The 17,908-nt window shown below is 44.8% G+C and overlaps 1 protein-coding gene across 2 annotated transcripts in view; it reads right to left on the bottom strand.

Moving 5' to 3' along the window:
* NEK11 (NIMA related kinase 11) overlaps positions 1–17,908 on the bottom strand; it is a 959,809-nt gene that overhangs the window by 84,537 nt on the left and 857,364 nt on the right. For both annotated transcript variants that reach the window (XM_063922362.1, XM_063922361.1), the window contains one exon: positions 10,782–10,878. In XM_063922362.1, coding sequence (XP_063778432.1) covers positions 10,782–10,878 — 97 coding nt within the window. The remainder of the gene's footprint in view (positions 1–10,781; positions 10,879–17,908) is intronic.

Genomic DNA, 17,908 nt, shown 5'->3' with positions numbered 1-17,908 from the left:
ACATCTGGCTGTAATTAACTGAAATTATTAGGATATACAGTACAGTATGAAAAATATTCTGTGGCCACAGTTCTCCATGGCCACAGTTTTCTAATGCTTATAATTACTCACCAGACCAGGCCCGGTGCTAGTCACTCAGGGATGCAATGCAGGGAGGCACCAGGCTGGAGAGGCGCTCTCCCTACTCTACATCCCTGTGTTGAACTGATGTCCCACTCCCTGCTGCTGCCGGCTGCTGCGCCTGTCCCACTCTATGACAGGCAGCGGCGCCAGTAGCATGAAGCCTCCTCTCCTCCTTCCTCCCATGTGACAGTGAGTGCAGCAGTGTGCGGACCTAAAAGGGGATGGAGCTACATGGGGAAAGGGGTGGAGCTACATGGGACCAGGCTACCAGCCAGACTTCCTTAAAGAAAAAAGAATGAAAGTGTGTGTGATCTGTATATATGTATGTGTGTGTGTGTGTATGTGTGATCTGCGGTTATGTGTATGTGTGACTGAGCGGCATAATGTGTGTAAGCGTCACTGCTATGGTGAGCGTTACGTATGTAAGTGTCACTAGTACAGGGGGCATTACTTGTGTAAGTGTGTCTGGTACAGGGGGCGTTACGTGTGTAAGCATCACTAGTACAGGGGGCATTACATGTTTAAGCATCACTACTACAGGGGGTGTTACTTGTGTAAGCGTGTCTGGTACCCCCTGTACCAGACACGCTTACACAAGTAACACCCCCTGTAGTAGATAATGCCCCCTGTAGCAGTGACACATATACATATAATGCTCCCTGTAGTAGTGACGCTTACACACGTAAATCCCCCTGTACCAGTGATGCTTACACACGTAACGCCCCCTGTAGTAGTGACGCTTAAACATGTATCGCCTCCTGTACCAGTGACGCTTACACACGTAACGCCCCCTGTACCAGTGACGCTTACACATGTAATGCCCCCTGCATTACATGTGTAAGCGTCACTGGTACAGGGGGCGTTACGTGTGTAAGCGTCACTGGTACAGGAGGCGATACATGTTTAAGCGTCACTACTACAGGGGGCGTTACGTGTGTAAGCATCACTGGTACAGGGGGATTTACGTGTGTAAGCGTCACTACTACAGGGAGCATTATATGTATATGTGTCACTGCTACAGGGGGCATTATCTGCGCTGTCCCTTTGTAAAGTATGGGAGGGAGAAAATTTATAGTTTGCATAGGGGCGCCGATCACCCTAGCACCGGCCCTGACTGGGAATGTTGTTTTATAAATAAGCTAGCTACAGTAATAGTTGTTTTTTATGCTTCATGGATTTGTTTGATTAATATACAAAGAAATATATATTTGACTGACTCACCTGAGTCATTTGTAACTTATATTAATATGTATATTTAAAATTAATTGTATGTTTACAGTTTTATCATCAGCAATCCTATTTATTTTAAATATGCTAATTATTAGTTAGCTGTTCGCTCCTTACTCTTCTGGGCCTCCCTCATACCCATGCTGTACTTCTAGGTTTCCAGTGCTGAAATCCTACACATGCTTATTGTGGGGTTCATGTACAATTGGTTGAGTGCCTACCTGTTTTTCATAACATACATACTGTGCATGTGCAGATTCACTCACATATAACACATACAACACCTTATGCCTCTGGCACAAAACATGCTCTGATGATGATGACTGCCACCTGTCTCTGATTGGCTTACTTCTTCTAGACCTGCTACATCATGATCTCTGGCCATCTATTTTCACTACTTAATTTGTGTTTTTATTTCTATTTGTTTTTCAAATGTGAAAACAATGAGCGTCTGTATATTATTTAATTAATTTGTATTTTTAGTTAGTATTCGTGTTTGTATTTGATTGTATTTTGCATATAAAAGAAGAATATTTATTTATTTATTCTGCCCTTAAAATATATATGGAAACTGTTGTGTTCGCATGTTTAATGGAAGAATTATGTAACCCATAATGGCAGAATTATGTATCCCTAAGGAAAGCATCTCCTGCTTTCTGGCCACCAGGCAATGCAGCAGCCGTCCTAATAGTTTGCGATCACTTTACTTCTTGATCGCCAAGTTAAGCTCTAATCGAAGACTGTGTCCCGGTGATTTAAACTGATACATTGCAGTAGAAAAATAATCCTTGTTGCCACAATATACGGCTATAAAGATTCTTAATATTTGGGGGCTGACCACACATTTTACTATGCCAATATGTGCTAAATTCATACCAACTGATATCAACATCTTGAGATTTGTTGTTTTGTTTTTTAATGAGTGCAATTTTAATTTCAAATACATCCAACTGTTTATGGGCTCCTGGATATGCAGGAGACATATAAATAATAAGAATTTACTTACCGATAATTCTATTTCTCGTAGTCCGTAGTGGATGCTGGGGACTCCGTAAGGACCATGGGGAATAGCGGCTCCGCAGGAGACTGGGCACAAAAGTAAAGCTTTAGGACTACCTGGTGTGCACTGGCTCCTCCCCCTATGACCCTCCTCCAAGCCTCAGTTAGGATACTGTGCCTGGACGAGCGTACACAATAAGGAAGGATTTTGAATCCCGGGTAAGACTCATACCAGCCACACCAATCACACCGTATAACTTGTGATCTAAACCCAGTTAACAGCATGATAACAGAGGAGCCTCTAGAAAAGATGGCTCACTACAGCAATAACCCGATTTTTGGTAACAATAACTATGTACAAGTATTGCAGACAATCCGCACTTGGGATGGGCGCCCAGCATCCACTACGGACTACGAGAAATAGAATTATCGGTAAGTAAATTCTTATTTTCTCTGACGTCCTAGTGGATGCTGGGGACTCCGTAAGGACCATGGGGATTATACCAAAGCTCCCAAACGGGCGGGAGAGTGCGGATGACTCTGCAGCACCGAATGAGAGAACTCCAGGTCCTCCTCAGCCAGGGTAGCAAATTTGTAGAATTTTACAAACGTATTTGCTCCTGACCAAGTAGCTGCTCGGCAAAGTTGTAAAGCCGAGACCCCTCGGGCAGCCGCCCAAGATGAGCCCACCTTCCTTGTGGAGCGGGCATTTACAGATTTTTGGCTGTGGCAGGCCTGCCACAGAATGTGCAAGCTGAATTGTACTACAAATCCAACGAGCAATAGTCTGCTTAGAAGCAGGAGCACCCAGCTTGTTGGGTGCATACAGGATAAACAGCGAGTCAGATTTTCTGACTCCAGCCGTCCTGGAAACATATATTTTCAGAGCCCTGACAACGTCTAGCAACTTGGAGTCCTCCAAGTCCCTAGTAGCCGCAGGCACCACAATAGGTTGGTTCAGGTGAAACGCTGAAACCACCTTAGGGAGAAACTGAGGACGAGTCCTCAATTCCGCCCTGTCCGAATGGAAAATCAGATAAGGGCTTTTACAGGATAAAGCCGCCAATTCTGACACGCGCCTGGCCCAGGCCAGTGCCAACAGCATGACCACTTTCCATGTGAGATATTTTAACTCCACAGATTTAAGTGGTTCAAACCAATGTGACTTTTGGAACCCAAAAACTACATTGAGATACCAAGGTGCCACTGGAGGCACAAAAGGAGGCTGTATATGCAGTACCCCTTTTACAAACGTCTGAACTTCAGGGACTGAAGCTAGTTCTTTTTGGAAGAAAATTGACAGGGCCGAAATTTGAACCTTAATGGACCCCAATTTCAGGCCCATAGACACTCCTGTTTGCAGGAAATGTAGGAATCGACCCAGTTGAATTTCCTCCGTCGGGCCTTACTGGCCTCGCACCACGCAACATATTTTCGCCAAATGCGGTGATAATGTTTTGCGGTTACATCCTTCCTGGCTTTGATCAGGATAGGGATGACTTCATCCGGAATGCCTTTTTCCTTCAGGATCCGGCGTTCAACCGCCATGCCGTCAAACGCAGCAGCGGTAAGTCTTGGAACAGACAGGGTCCTTGCTGGAGCAGGTCCCTTCTTAGAGGTAGAGGCCACGGATCCTCCGTGAGCATCTCTTGAAGTTCCGGTTACCAAGTCCTTCTTGGCCAATCCGGAGCCACGAATATAGTGCTTACTCCTCTCCATCTTATAATTCTCAGTACCTTGGGTATGAGAGGCAGAGGAGGGAACACATACACTGACTGGTACACCCACGGTGTTACCAGAGCGTCTACAGCTATTGCCTGAGGGTCCCTTGACCTGGCGCAATACCTGTCGAGTTTTTCCCAACGGTTTATAATCATGTGGAAGACTTCTGGGTGAAGTCCCCACTCTCCCGGGTGGAGGTCGTGTCTGCTGAGGAAGTCTGCTTCCCAGTTGTCCACTCCCGGAATGAATACTGCTGACAGTGCTATCACATGATTTTCCGCCTCAGCGAAGAATCCTTGCAGCTTCTGCCATTGCCCTCCTGCTTCTTGTGCCACCCTGTCTGTTTACGTAGGTGACTGCCGTGATGTTGTCCGACTGGATCAACACCGGCTCACCTTGAAGCAGAGGTCTTGCTAAGCTTAGAGCATTGTAAATGGCCCTTAGCTTCAGGATATTTATGTGAAGTGATGTCTCCAGGCTTGACCATAAGCCCTGGAAATTCCTTCCCTGTGTGACTGCTCCCCAGCCTCGCAGGCTGGTATCCGTGGTCACCAGGACCCAGTCCTGAATGCCGAATCTGCGGCCCTCTAGAAGATGAGCACTCTGCAACCACCACAGGAGGGACACCCTTGTCCTTGGTGACAGGGTTATCCGCTGATGCATCTGAAGATGCGACCCGGACCATTTGTCCAGCAGGTCCCACTGGAAAGTTCTTGCGTGGAATCTGCCGAATGGGATTGCTTCGTAGGAAGCCACCATTTTTCCCAGAACCCTTGTGCATTGATGCACTGAGACTTGGCTCGGTTTTAGGAGGTTCCTGACTAGCTCGGATAACTCCCTGGCTTTCTCCTCCGGGAGAAACACCTTTTTCTGGACTGTGTCCAGGATCATCCCTAGGAACAGAAGACGAGTCGTCGGAACCTGCTGCGATTTTGGAATATTGAGAATCCAACCGTGCTGCCGCAACACTACCTGAGATAGTGCTACACCGACCTCCAACTGTTCTCTGGATCTTACCCTTATCAGGAGATCGTCCAAGTAAGGGATAACTAAAACTCCCTTCCTTCGAAGGAGTATCATCATTTCGGCCATTACCTTGGTAAAGACCCGGGGTGCCGTGGACCATCCAAACGGCAGCGTCTGAAACTGATAGTGACAGTTCTGTACCACAAACCTGAGGTACCCTTGGTGAGAAGGGTAAATTGGGACATGAAGGTAAGCATCCTTGATGTCCAGAGACACCATGTAGTCCCCTTCTTCCAGGTTCGCAATCACTGCTCTGAGTGACTCCATCTTGAATTTGAACTTCTGTATGTAAGTGTTCAAAGATTTTAGATTTAAAATCGGTCTCACCGAGCCGTCCGGCTTCGGTACCACAACAGTGTGGAATAATACCCCTTTCCCTGTTGCAGGAGGGGTACCTTGATTATCACCTGCTGGGAATACAGCTTGTGAATGGCTTCCAAAACTGCCTCCCTGTTGGAGGGAGACGTCGGTAAAGCCGACTTTAGGAAACGGCGAGGGGGAGACGTCTCGTATTCCAATTTGTACCCCTGAGATACCACCTGAAGGATCCAGGGGTCTACTTGCGAGTGAGCCCACTGCGCGCTGAAATTCTTGAGACGGGCCCCCACCGTGCCTGAGTCCGCTTGTAAAGCCCCAGCATCATGCTGAGGGCTTGGCAGAGGCGGGAGAGGGCTTCTGTTCCTGGGAACTGGCTGATTTCTGCAGCCTTTTTCCTCTCCCTCTGTCACGGGGCAGAAATGAGGAACCTTTTGCCCGCTTGTCCTTATGGGAACGAAAGGACTGCGCCTGATAATACGGCGTCTTCTTATGTTGAGAGGCGACCTGGGGTAAAAACGTGGATTTCCCAGCTGTTGCCGTGGCCACCAGGTCTGAAAGACCGACCCCAAATAACTCCTCCCCTTTATAAGGCAATACTTCCATATGCCGTTTGGAATCCGCATCACCTGACCACTGTCGTGTCCATAACCCTCTTCTGGCAGAAATGGACAACGCACTTACTCTTGATGCCAGTCGGCAAATATTCCGCTGTGCATCACGCATATATAGAAATGCATCTTTTAAATGCTCTATAGGCAATAATATACTGTCCCTATCTAGGGTATCAATATTTTCAGTCAGGGAATCCGACCACGCCAACCCAGCACTGCACATCCAGGCTGAGGCGATTGCTGGTCGCAGTATAACACCAGTATGTGTGTAAATACATTTTAGGATACCCTCCTGCTTTCTATCAGCAGGATCCTTAAGGGCGGCCATCTCAGGAGAGGGTAGAGCCCTTGTTTTGACAAGCGTGTGAGCGCTTTATCCACCCTAGGGGGTGTTTCCCAACGCATCCTAACCTCTGGCGGGAAAGGATATAATGCCAATAACTTTTTAGAAATTGTCAGTTTTTATCGGGGGAAACCCACGCTTCATCACACACCTCATATAATTTCTCAGATTCAGGAAAACTACAGGTAGTTTTTCCTCACCGAACATAATACCCCTTTTGGTGGTACTCGTATTATCAGAAATGTGTAAAACATTTTTCATTGCCTCAATCATGTAACGTGTGGCCCTACTGGAAGTCACATTTGTCTCTTCACCGTCGACACAGGAGTCAGTATCCGTGTCGGCGTCTGTATCTGCCATCTGAGGTAACGGGCGCTTTAGAGCCCCTGACGGCCTATGAGACATCTGGACAGGCACAAGCTGAGTAGCCGGCTGTCTCATGTCAACCACTGTCTTTTGTAAAGAGCTGACACTGTTAATTCCTTCCAACAGTTCACCCACTCAGGTGTCGACCCCCTAGGGGGTGACATCCCTATTACAGGCAATTTGCTCCGCCTCCACATCATTTTCCTCCTCATACATGTCGACACAAACGTACCGACACACAGCACACACACAGGGAATGCTCTGATAGAGGACAGGACCCCACTAGCCCTTTGGGGAGACAGAGGGAGAGTTTGCCAACACACACCAGAGCGCTATATATATACAGGGATAACCTTATATAAGTGTTTTTCCCCTTATAGCTGCTCTATTGTTAATACTGCGCCTAATTAGTGCCCCCCTCTCTTTTTTAACCCTTTCTGTAGTGTAGTGACTGCAGGGGAGAGCCAGGGGAGCTTCCCTCCAACGGAGCTGTGAGGGAAAATGGCGCCAGTGTGCTGAGGAGATAGGCTCCGCCCCTTTTTCGCTGACTTTTCTCCTGCTTTTTTATGGATTCTGGCAGGGGTTAAAATTCATCCATATAGCCCTGGGGGCTATATGTGATGTATTTTCGCCAGCCAAGGTGTTTTTATTGCTGCTCAGGGCGCCCCCCCCTAGCGCCCTGCACCCTCAGTGACCGAAGTGTGAAGTGTGCTGAGGAGCAATGGCGCACAGCTGCAGTGCTGTGCGCTACCTTGGTGAAGACAGGATGTCTCCTGCCGCCGATTTTCCGGACCTCTTCTTGCTTCTGGCTCTGTAAGGGGGCCGGCGGCGCGGCTCTGGGACCGGACTCCATGGCTGGGCCTGTGTTCGATCCCTCTGGAGCTAATGGTGTCCAGTAGCCTAAGAAGCCCAATCCACTCTGCACGCAGGTGAGTTCGCTTCTTCTCCCCTTAGTCCCTCGATGCAGTGAACCTGTTTCCAGCAGGTCTCACTGAAAATAAAAAACCTAAAACTAAACTTTTCACTAAGCAGCTCAGGAGAGCCACCTAGTGTGCACCCTTCTCGTTCGGGCACAAAAATCTAACTGAGGCTTGGAGGAGGGTCATAGGGGGAGGAGCCAGTGCACACCAGGTAGTCCTAAAGCTTTACTTTTGTGCCCAGTCTCCTGCGGAGCCGCTATTCCCCATGGTCCTTACGGAGTCCCCAGCATCCACTAGGACGTCAGAGAAATATATGTATTAGGTGTCGACCTAATACATGTCAACCTTTTGTCAGTGTCACTTTAATACATGTCGACCATATGGGGCCGATTAATAACTGTTGACCTAAACATTTAACCTTTAGAGCGGAGTCTCATTCATATGGACTATTTCACATGTTTAGTTAAAAGGAGTATGCCTCTGCATGCATGCTATGCTTAGAGGTGGAACAGTGGAGGAGAAAATGCGGCCTGGCGTAGCCTGAACACAATAAGGGCATGTTAATGCACAGTAAGTAGTATTTAGAGGGGACGCAGCTGCATACACACCTCTTAGAAACATACAACAAATGAAACATGTTTGTTTTATCCTTGTTCTCCAATGTATTGCTAATTTAAGTGTTAGGGTCTGGAGGGGTATTCTTCATTCACGGTATGTTATAATAACAAACCACTAACAACAACGACATGTTAATTATGGAGCCCTGCTGCAAATGAGTTAGTAGTGATAGTGATAGTAGTAGTGAAGTGATAATAGTAGTGATACATCGCTAGCATAAGGTAAGCTGTTTGTGTAAATTATAAAGAAGACACTTTTTTTACGCTACCTGTGGCTCTGCGAATTACGCAGAAATTATGTCTAACTCTACTATAATACAGAAGTGATCAGCAATCATTAGGAAAACATGACAATGTAAATTAATTCAAATACTAGTAGTCATATCTGAGTTCTGTGACCTGAAAATGAACAGTCTGGTCCATGCCTTTATATGAGTAATGAATTCCTTAATGGCTTATGGGGGCATTCAATTTAGTGTTAAGAAAATTATTCGCCATTCAGGAATGATAAATTGCATGTTTTTCCTCAGAATCCATAGAGCTGTGTAGGAAAATTTCTGAGGTAGGGGCTACTACAGTATAACTGGCTGATATGTGCCCAGCATGGCATTGCAGTGACGCCTGTGGAACATCGACAGCACTTATAAGGTGCTGGTAGGCTAGCACAGGTATCTGGAGTCATGCTGACTGCAGTGCATCACACAGCTGCTGGAGGGTTCGTGGCACAGGATCCATAGAGCGAACACAACGGTCGAGGTGGTTCCACAGATGCTCAATTGGGAGCAAGTCTGGAGAATTGGGGGCCAGGGAAGTACTTGAAAGTCTTGGTCGTGCTTATCCAACCACTATCGGACATTACTAGCCATGTGATATGTCGTATTGTCTTTCTGGAAGATACCATCCGCCCCAGGGAAGACAATCAACATTTATGGGTGTACATGATCTGCAAGGATGGATTCATAACCAAATCGATCAAGAGTATTAACCAAATTGGCACATGGATGAGTGTGCCCAGAGAATGCCCATAGAAACATTCCCCAGATCATAATGCTGCCATCACCAGCTTGTGTTCTTCCAGGGTGTTTGTTCTCCGATGGTTCTTGCCTGACACGCCAATGTCCATCGGATCGATGAAGCAGAAATTATGACTTATTGGAGAAGGCAAGCCTTCGCCAATCAGCGGAGGTGCTATTCCAAAACAGCCGTGCAAATGATGCCTTTTCCACCTACGCACCTTCATTAGCATAGGTGCAGTGGCCATCCATTTGCTTCGGAGTCCCATACGCGGCAGGGTTCGCTGAACTTTCATTTTAGACACACGTCTGATTGCCCTCAGGTTCATTTCGAAGGTGAGTTCATCCACTGTAGCATGTTGGTTGGCTCTCACACACCTTCGTAGCCAACGTTTACCTCTCACATTAATGGCATGTGGTGCTCCACAGTTTCCACGTCGGTTATTTGCAATGGTGCCATTTGTCCAGTCATGATACACCTTCACCACAGCAGTAGGCGAACAGTTCACAAACTGTGCTGTTTCAGAAATACTGCCACCCTTGGTCCGAAAGCCAATAATCATCCCTTTTTCTAACTCAGAATAAACACCAATTTTACCCAAGACAGCAACGAGTGACATGTGTGCAGACAGCCTATCGCACACCTTATATACGCACCAAGCCAGCGCACGACACGTGACATACCTCATGGGCTACGCGTTGCCGACTTTAAAAGTAGGAGGTGATCATAATAATATGACTCGACCGTGTATATACAGTATAGATAGATTGATAGATATAGACACAAATAAATATATATATATATATATATATACATACATACAGCATCTGTGGGACCACCTTGACCGTTGTGTTCGCTCTATGGATCCTGTGCCACAAACCCTATATATATATATATATATATATAAAATGTATTTTTTCCTCTGTGGGTTTATGTCTGTAAAGCTTTTTTATGATGCTTTATGTGATGAAGATCATGAAGGCAGCCACCATTTTCATCAAGTTGACACGGTACTAAAGTTTGCTTTTCCATCCACTGTACTTTGCTATATTGTTAATATTTTACCAGTTTTTTACAAGTCACTGTACGTTTAGTTCTATGCGGTAGATTTCGGAAAGCTTCTAGAAATGAAAAGTGGTGGTGTTGCCCCAGCAACCAATCAGATTCTATCATTTCTCTATTGCATTCTAGAAAATGACAGACTCTGGTTGCTATAGGCAACACTACCACTTTTAATTTTTAGAAGCTTTACTAAATCTACCCCTAAGTATGTTTTGCCTACAAAGTCACAATGCCATTAATGCATAATTAATCATTTGAAAGCAAAGGCTATATATCACATCAAACAAGACATAGCTTCAGGTGTCTGCTGTATTTGTTTTTTAATTGGTCTTTTTGGCTGTAAATAAAATAAATAAATAAATAAATAAAAAAGCAGAGTGAAACAGACTATAGAGATGTGACCTGCACACAACAGAAAACAGATGGTACTCACTCTCTCATGCGCTTCAGTTTAGTCTGTGCCATAGTGTCATTGATATTATTTGATATCCCGGGAATTGATGGAGACTCTTTGGTGGCAGTCTGAGTATCTACAAATCAATGCAGAGAGAGACAATGCAATTCAGTGTCCATCCTAATAGTATTATAGAACACCAGAAACCTAACAAAAATTGTCTTGTTAGGAGCGAAGTTATTATAAAAAAAACCCAGATCAGTGAAAATGTATGATTCAGTTTCAGGCAAAAATTGTAGGAACTTACAGCATTATCAAGTGCACATTGTCAGTACATGGAATTTCTGTTCAGGACATGTAAACAAACAGGTAGTTCTGTACAAATAACTCATTGAAACAAATGGTGTATTTAAGTTCACACTTCTATTATGCATTTCATTATTTTTACAAATATTTTAAACAGCAAACAGCGAACAATAGGAAGCTTTAATCTTTTGACTAAACACATGTAATAGAGAAAGATAAATATGAGGGCTGATGAGTTGTACGCAAAGCAAAAAAAGGAAGTGACGTTGTATCTGGATCAAACCATGGTGCAATGCAAGGGGCAAAGATATGTCATATACAGATGTGACACTTGTCATCTTACACTCTAATCGCGGTGAACGTGGGTCATTTGCTGCGATTAGTGTGCCCGTGTATGTGCGCGTGCACTGCACACACACCCATGATCCATAGGATTGCATGGGTGTGGGTGCACCACCGAACAGACCACAGCCAGATGTGAATAGGGGCAATCGTGGCACATTTGCACCCACAACCTGTTCGCAGGTAAGATGCAAAGTGACACATCTGTATTTGCTTGCAGGGTAAATACTGACTGCTTTTGCATGTAGCCCAAAAATAACGGACAGCTTTATTTTTACACTGCAACTTAGATTTCAATTTGGACCATACTTACCTACTTTTCTGGAAGGTGTGGGAGACTCACTATTTGAAGAGTAGGTGGATCATCCTCATCCCGTTTACTTCCTAATTTAGTGGGCAGGATGGGGAGATAATACTGGGAATCACAGGGTGGGGATAAAATGACACAAAGTGTAACCTAATGATGTGAAGAGCCCGGCCCTGTCTCCAAAGTGACCAGCTTCATCTCCTCCCTGGGTTTCTCCCAGACAGGAGAAACATAAAGGGCTTAATTCAGACCTGATCACAGCAGCAAATTTGTTAGCAAATGGGCACAACTATGGGGGCCATTCCGAGTTGATCGCTAACTGCATTCGTTTGCTGTGTAGGGATGAGGCAAAAAAACGGCACTTCTGCGCATGCGTATGCGGCGCAATGCGCACACGCAACGTACTATTACAACGAACAATGTAGTTTCACACAGGGTCTAGCGAAGCTTTTCAGTCGCACTGCTGACCGCAGAGTGATTGACATGAAGTGGGCGTTTCTGAGTGTCAACTGACCGTTTTCAGGGAGTGGTCAGAAAAACGCAGGTGTGCCAGGAAAACGCAGGCATGGCTGGGCGAACGCAGGGCGTGTTTGTGACGTCAAAACAGGAACTGAACAGTCTGAAGTGATCGCAAGCGCTGAGTATGTTCAGAGCTACTCTAAAACTGCACAAAAAAACTTTGTAGCCGCTCTGTGATCCTTTCGTTCGCACTTCTGCTAAGCTAAAATACACTCCCAGTGGGCGGCGGCATAGCGTTTGCACGGCTGCTAAAAACTGCTAGCGAGCGAACAACTCGGAATGACCACCCATGTGCACTGCAGGGGGGGCAGATATAACATGTGCAGAGAGAGTTAGATTTGGGTGGGTTATATTGTTTCTGTGCAGGGTAAATACTGGTTGCTTTATTTTTACACTGCAATTTAGATTTCAGTGTAAACACACCCGTCCAAAACTCTCTCTGCACATGTTATATCTGCCCCCCCTGCAGTGCACATGGTTTTACCCATTTGCTAACAAATTTGCTGCTGCGATCAGGTCTGAATTAGGCCCAAAGTTGGATATTTTATACAGTATCTGCCCCACCTGCAGTGTAACATACTGTAGTTTTGCCGTAGTGCAAAGTTACTTGCTATTTTTTGTTTTGTTCCAAATTCAGAATCAGCCCCATGGTGTTTACTGACATGCTTCATACAACGTTATTGCAGATTTTATTTTCCAGTTAAGTATTTTTGTTGAAAGTTTCCAATAATACAATTAAACAATAAGAAACATAAAAAAGCAAAGAAATAAAAGGCAAAAGAACATAGAAGAAATTGGAGCATACACAGCAGAAACAATAGAAACATACTATGAAAGAGAAGAACATTGCAGCATAAGTTCAAGAGATACAGATGAATCCTTGCTCATCTTCCTCCCCGCAGCAATTGCAGGTTGTTTGCTATAACTAGGGTGCACGTGGCCATGCGTGTGCACTGCGAATGCACCCGCGATCTGTAGGACTGCATGGGTGTGTATGCTCCCACAAATGGGTTGCATGCGAGCAGGGCTAGTTGTGCCAATGCGGCTACACATGCGACCTGGTCGCGGGTAACATGAACAAGGACACATCTGTATACAAAATTCAAATAGCAGCATATTAAATGTGGAGCAGAACCGAGGTGTACAGAGAGATCAATAGGTAAGGCAGATGTAGGACACCAAAGTGGCTAACATATGAACTACAAAACAGTAACAGTGATACCACATTAAGAGGTATGGGCTGGCAGGGCACTAGATACATAGAGTCATAACCAGATTAGGAATGATCTGAGGAAGGGAGGTCTAGAGCATACCCAGATTCTTGCCAGAGATTCCATATCCTATCAAACATTGCATATTCTTTTGTAATACATATAACATTCATGGGAGTAACATTAACCAGGGCCACCCAGTGGTGATTTAAATGAGAAGCAGTAGCCATCCACGTTCTAGAAATGATGCAAGTCCATGCCAAAGTTAAAAGATTGTTCACATACAATTATAAAGAGGAAGGTAGTGAGTCCTCAAGGCCGAGAACAAAGAGGAACAGATGAGGAGCTAATAGGGGAGCCTTACACCCATATTCCGTATACATACAACAACTCCAGACCAGAAGGAGGCAACCTGTGGACAAGTCCAGAGCAAATACCATAAATCAGTGGAGGGGGCTGCACACTTAGGAGCCCAGCAACAAGATGGCAGTGGCTTTCACACTATATACCTCAAACACCAGAGCTCACCAGCGTAAACTGAAGAAGAGACGGGCTAACAGGAGGCAACTGGCATACAGTACCAGTGCTGTAGTAGAAAGACCAGCTAGTGGCACAATTCACAGCCAAAGGACAACCGGAGCAGCAGGAATGTCCAAGAGACAGCCAGCGAGGATTACAGCAACAGGCCCAAAATGCTGGAGCAGATAAACAGAAACCAGAGGGAAGGCAAGTAGCGGGAGCTGGAAGCAGGACTCCGGAGGACACAGCCAAAGACCAGGAGAAATCCAGCAGGTAAGCGCCACTGCACAAGTTAGTAGCGAGAGCCAGAGGCAGGAACACCAAGTCTCAGTATAAAGGAGAACCCGGCCACTCAGAACTTTGGGGAGTAGGCCAGGATACACCAGTCAGAGAGCCCTCCACAAAGCCACAGGAAGGCAGGAGAGGGTAGCCCCTGATAATAGCCCAACAGGAGGAGAAACATCCGAATGCAGGATAATTAACAGGATTTTAGTGGGAGAGCTGGCAAAATGCTGACTATGACACGCTACTCCAGGCCACGCCCCCTCAAGAATAATATTTAACATGGTTATTTTTATATATCTCACATAGACCTAATGTTTTCTGCATGGGTGCATAATTAAATTGCAGTTGGAAAGCAGGAAACGGAAAAATTGTTTAGAAAAACACACTCAAAATTGTATACAAACAACATATTTTCAAACACAATAGTAGGACAAACAGATATATAAAATATGCTCTTTTTTATAAAATAATCTATATTTACTTTTGTTTTATCAATTATATGTAAGTTTGTTAAAACTATGTAAAAATAATTTAACAAAATAAAACATAATAAACTCAAGTTAATTGGGTCAAATGCACAACCTTCAAAAAACAAGCAATATATGTTTTACAAAGAGTAATATACTTTATTGAGTTTCATTACAGGTTAATACAGTAGGTTGTGTAAAAGCCAAACTGAAAATAATGATGCTGTCAGAATTGTAAAAACTTATGTTTCATTTGTTCCTACAGTATATACAGTGAATGTTTGTTTTATTATTTTTTCCTGTTTTTCATTTCCGGCATTGTAGTGAAGAACAGTACTTATGTGTTAAGTATGATCACCTCTGACCACAAACGCATTAAGACTTTAGAGGACTAATTCAAAATGTCTCTCTTAAAAGTATGATTCAGTCAAACTTTCCATTATTAGATTATAACTATTCCATTATAGATTCCTTCTCATTTTTCCATTTATGCCACCAGCACTTACCTTGGAACCTTCCTAATAATTCCTTGTCTTAACTGGATTTACTTTTCATTGAATCGGCAAATCTTATGTATGTATAGCATAGAGATGTGCGGCGGGTACTTTTCGTGTTTTGGTTCTAATTCCCCGCTCGTGTTTTGGTTTTGGCTTATACGGCAGTACCGCTGGCGTTGTACGGCAGTGTCAGACAGGATGGCACTTTAAAAAAACTAGTCCCCAAACAGCACATGATGCAAAGAAGAAAAAGAGGTGCAAGATGGAACTGTCCTTGAGCCCTACCTCCCACCCACCCTTATGTTGTATAAACAGGACATGCACACTTTAACAAACCAATCATTTCAGCGACAGGATCTGCCACACGACTGTGGCTGAAACGACTAGTTTGTTTGGGCCCCCACCAAAAAAGAAGCAATCAATCTCTCCTTGCACAAACTGGCTCTACAGAGGCAAGATGTCGACCTCATCCTCTGATTCCTCATCCCTTTCACTGTGTACATCCTCCTCCTCACAGAGTATTAATTCGTCCCCACTGGAATCCACCATCACAGGTCCCTGTGTACTTTCTGGAGGCAATTGCTCATAAAGGGTCTTCCCGGAGGAATTTATAATTCATTTTGATGAACATCATCTTCTCCACATTTTGTGGAAGTAACCTCCTACGCCGATCGCTGACAAGGTTACCGGCTGTATAAACACTCTTTCGGAGTACTCACTGGAGGGGGGGCAACTTAGGTAAAATAAAGCCAGTTTGTGCAAGGGCATCCAAATTGTCTCTTTTTCCTGCCAGTATACGTACGGACTGTCTGACATGCCTACTTGGATGCTGTCACTGATATAATCCTCCACAATTCTTTCAATGGTGACAGAATAATATGCAGTGACAGTAGACATGTCAGTAATCGTTGGCAGGTCCTTCAGTCCGGACCAGATGTCAGCACTCGCTCCTGACTGCCCTGCATCACCGCCAGCGGGTGGGCTCGGAAATCTTATCCTTTTCCTTGCAGCCCCAGTTGCGGCTGAAAGTGAAGGAGGAGCTGTTGACGGGTCATGTTACGCTTGAGTTGACAATTTTCTCACAAGCAGATCTTTGAACCTCTGCAGACTTGTGTCTGCCGGAAAGAGAGATACAACGTAGGCTTTAAACCTAGGAACAAGCACGGTGGCCAAAATGTAGTGCTCTGATTTCAACAGATTGACCACCCTGGTATCCTGGCAAAGCGAGTGAAGGGCTCCATCCACAAGTCCCACATACTTTGTGGAATCCATCTTAGCTCCCCTTCAATTTCTCCAACTGCTTCTGCAAAAGCCTGATGAGGGGAATGACCTTACTCAAGCTGGCTGTGTCTGAACTGACTTCACGTGTGGCAAGTTCGAAGGGTTGGAGAACCTTGCACAAGACGGAAATCATTCTCCACTGCGCTTGAGTCAGGTGCATTCCCCCTCCTTTGCCTATATCATAGTTACATAGTAACATTGTATCTGAGGTTGAAAAAAGACAATTTGTCCATTGAGTTCAACCTATTTGTGGTCTCCTGAGCAGGTTTATTTGGTCTAAAGTTTTGACTGATGCTGATGTCAGCCGTTGCGTTGTACCCTCTTTTTGTAGTATCTATAGTGCGTGGCTATGCACCATAACCCTGGATATCCTTTTCCATTAGGAATTTATCTAACCCATTCTTAAAGGTGTTGACTGAGTCGGCCATTACAACTACCTCAGGCAGGGATTTCTAAACATGTATTGTCCTTACCATGAAAAAGTTTTTGCGCCGTGATGTGCAGAATCTCCTCTCCTCTAACCTAAGCGAGTGTCCCCGAGTCTTCTGTGTTGATCTAACCAAAAACAGGTCCTGCGCCAGCTCTGTGTATTGTCCCCTTATATATTTGTAGATGTTGATCATGTCCCCTCTCAATCTCATCTTTTCCAGTGTAAACATGCCTAGCCTTGTAAGCATTTCCTCGTATTCCAGCGTCTCCATGCCCTTAATTATTTTGGTCGCCCTCCTCTGAACCTTTTCAAGCTCCATGATATCCTTTTTGTAGTATGGTGCCCAGAATTGTACACAGTATTCAAGGTGTGGCCTCACTAGGGATTTATATAACGGGAGTATAACACTCTCGTCCCTTGCATCAATTCCCCATTTTATGCATGCTAATATCTTATTAGCCTTCTTTGCTGTAATCCTACATTGGGTACTGCTGCTTAGTTTGCTATCTATGAGATATGCTATCTAAGTCCTTTTCCAGTACAGAATCCCCTAATTTTACCCCATTTAGTATGTAGGTGTTATTTTTGTTCTTGCTACCACAGTGCATTACCTTACACTTGTCTGTATTGAAGTGCATTCTTCATTTGGCTGCCCATGCTTCCAATTTAACTAGGTCGTTCTGAAGAGACTCAGCATCCTCCTCCGTATTTATAGCCTTACACAATTTGGTATCATCTGCAAAAATTTACACCATGCTCTCTAGACCTTCTGTTAGGTCATTAATGAAAATGTTGAACAATAGTGGTCCTAGTACCGAGCCTTGAGGCACACCACTTAGTACTTTAGTCCAATTTGAAAAGGACCCATTAACCACAACGCGCTGCTCCCTATTATCTAATGTAGGTGGATGTATAGGCTTGAATGGCCTTTTTCTGCTCCTCCATCCTCTGAAGCATATAGAGTGTTGAATTCCACCTCGTTACCACCTCTTGCTTCAGGTG

Source organism: Pseudophryne corroboree, chromosome 5, assembly GCF_028390025.1.
Source record: "Pseudophryne corroboree isolate aPseCor3 chromosome 5, aPseCor3.hap2, whole genome shotgun sequence".
NCBI classification, from domain to species: domain Eukaryota; kingdom Metazoa; phylum Chordata; class Amphibia; order Anura; family Myobatrachidae; genus Pseudophryne; species Pseudophryne corroboree.
The sequence above is the reverse complement of the archived record's forward strand: the minus strand, read 5'-3'. Positions and strand labels throughout refer to the sequence as shown.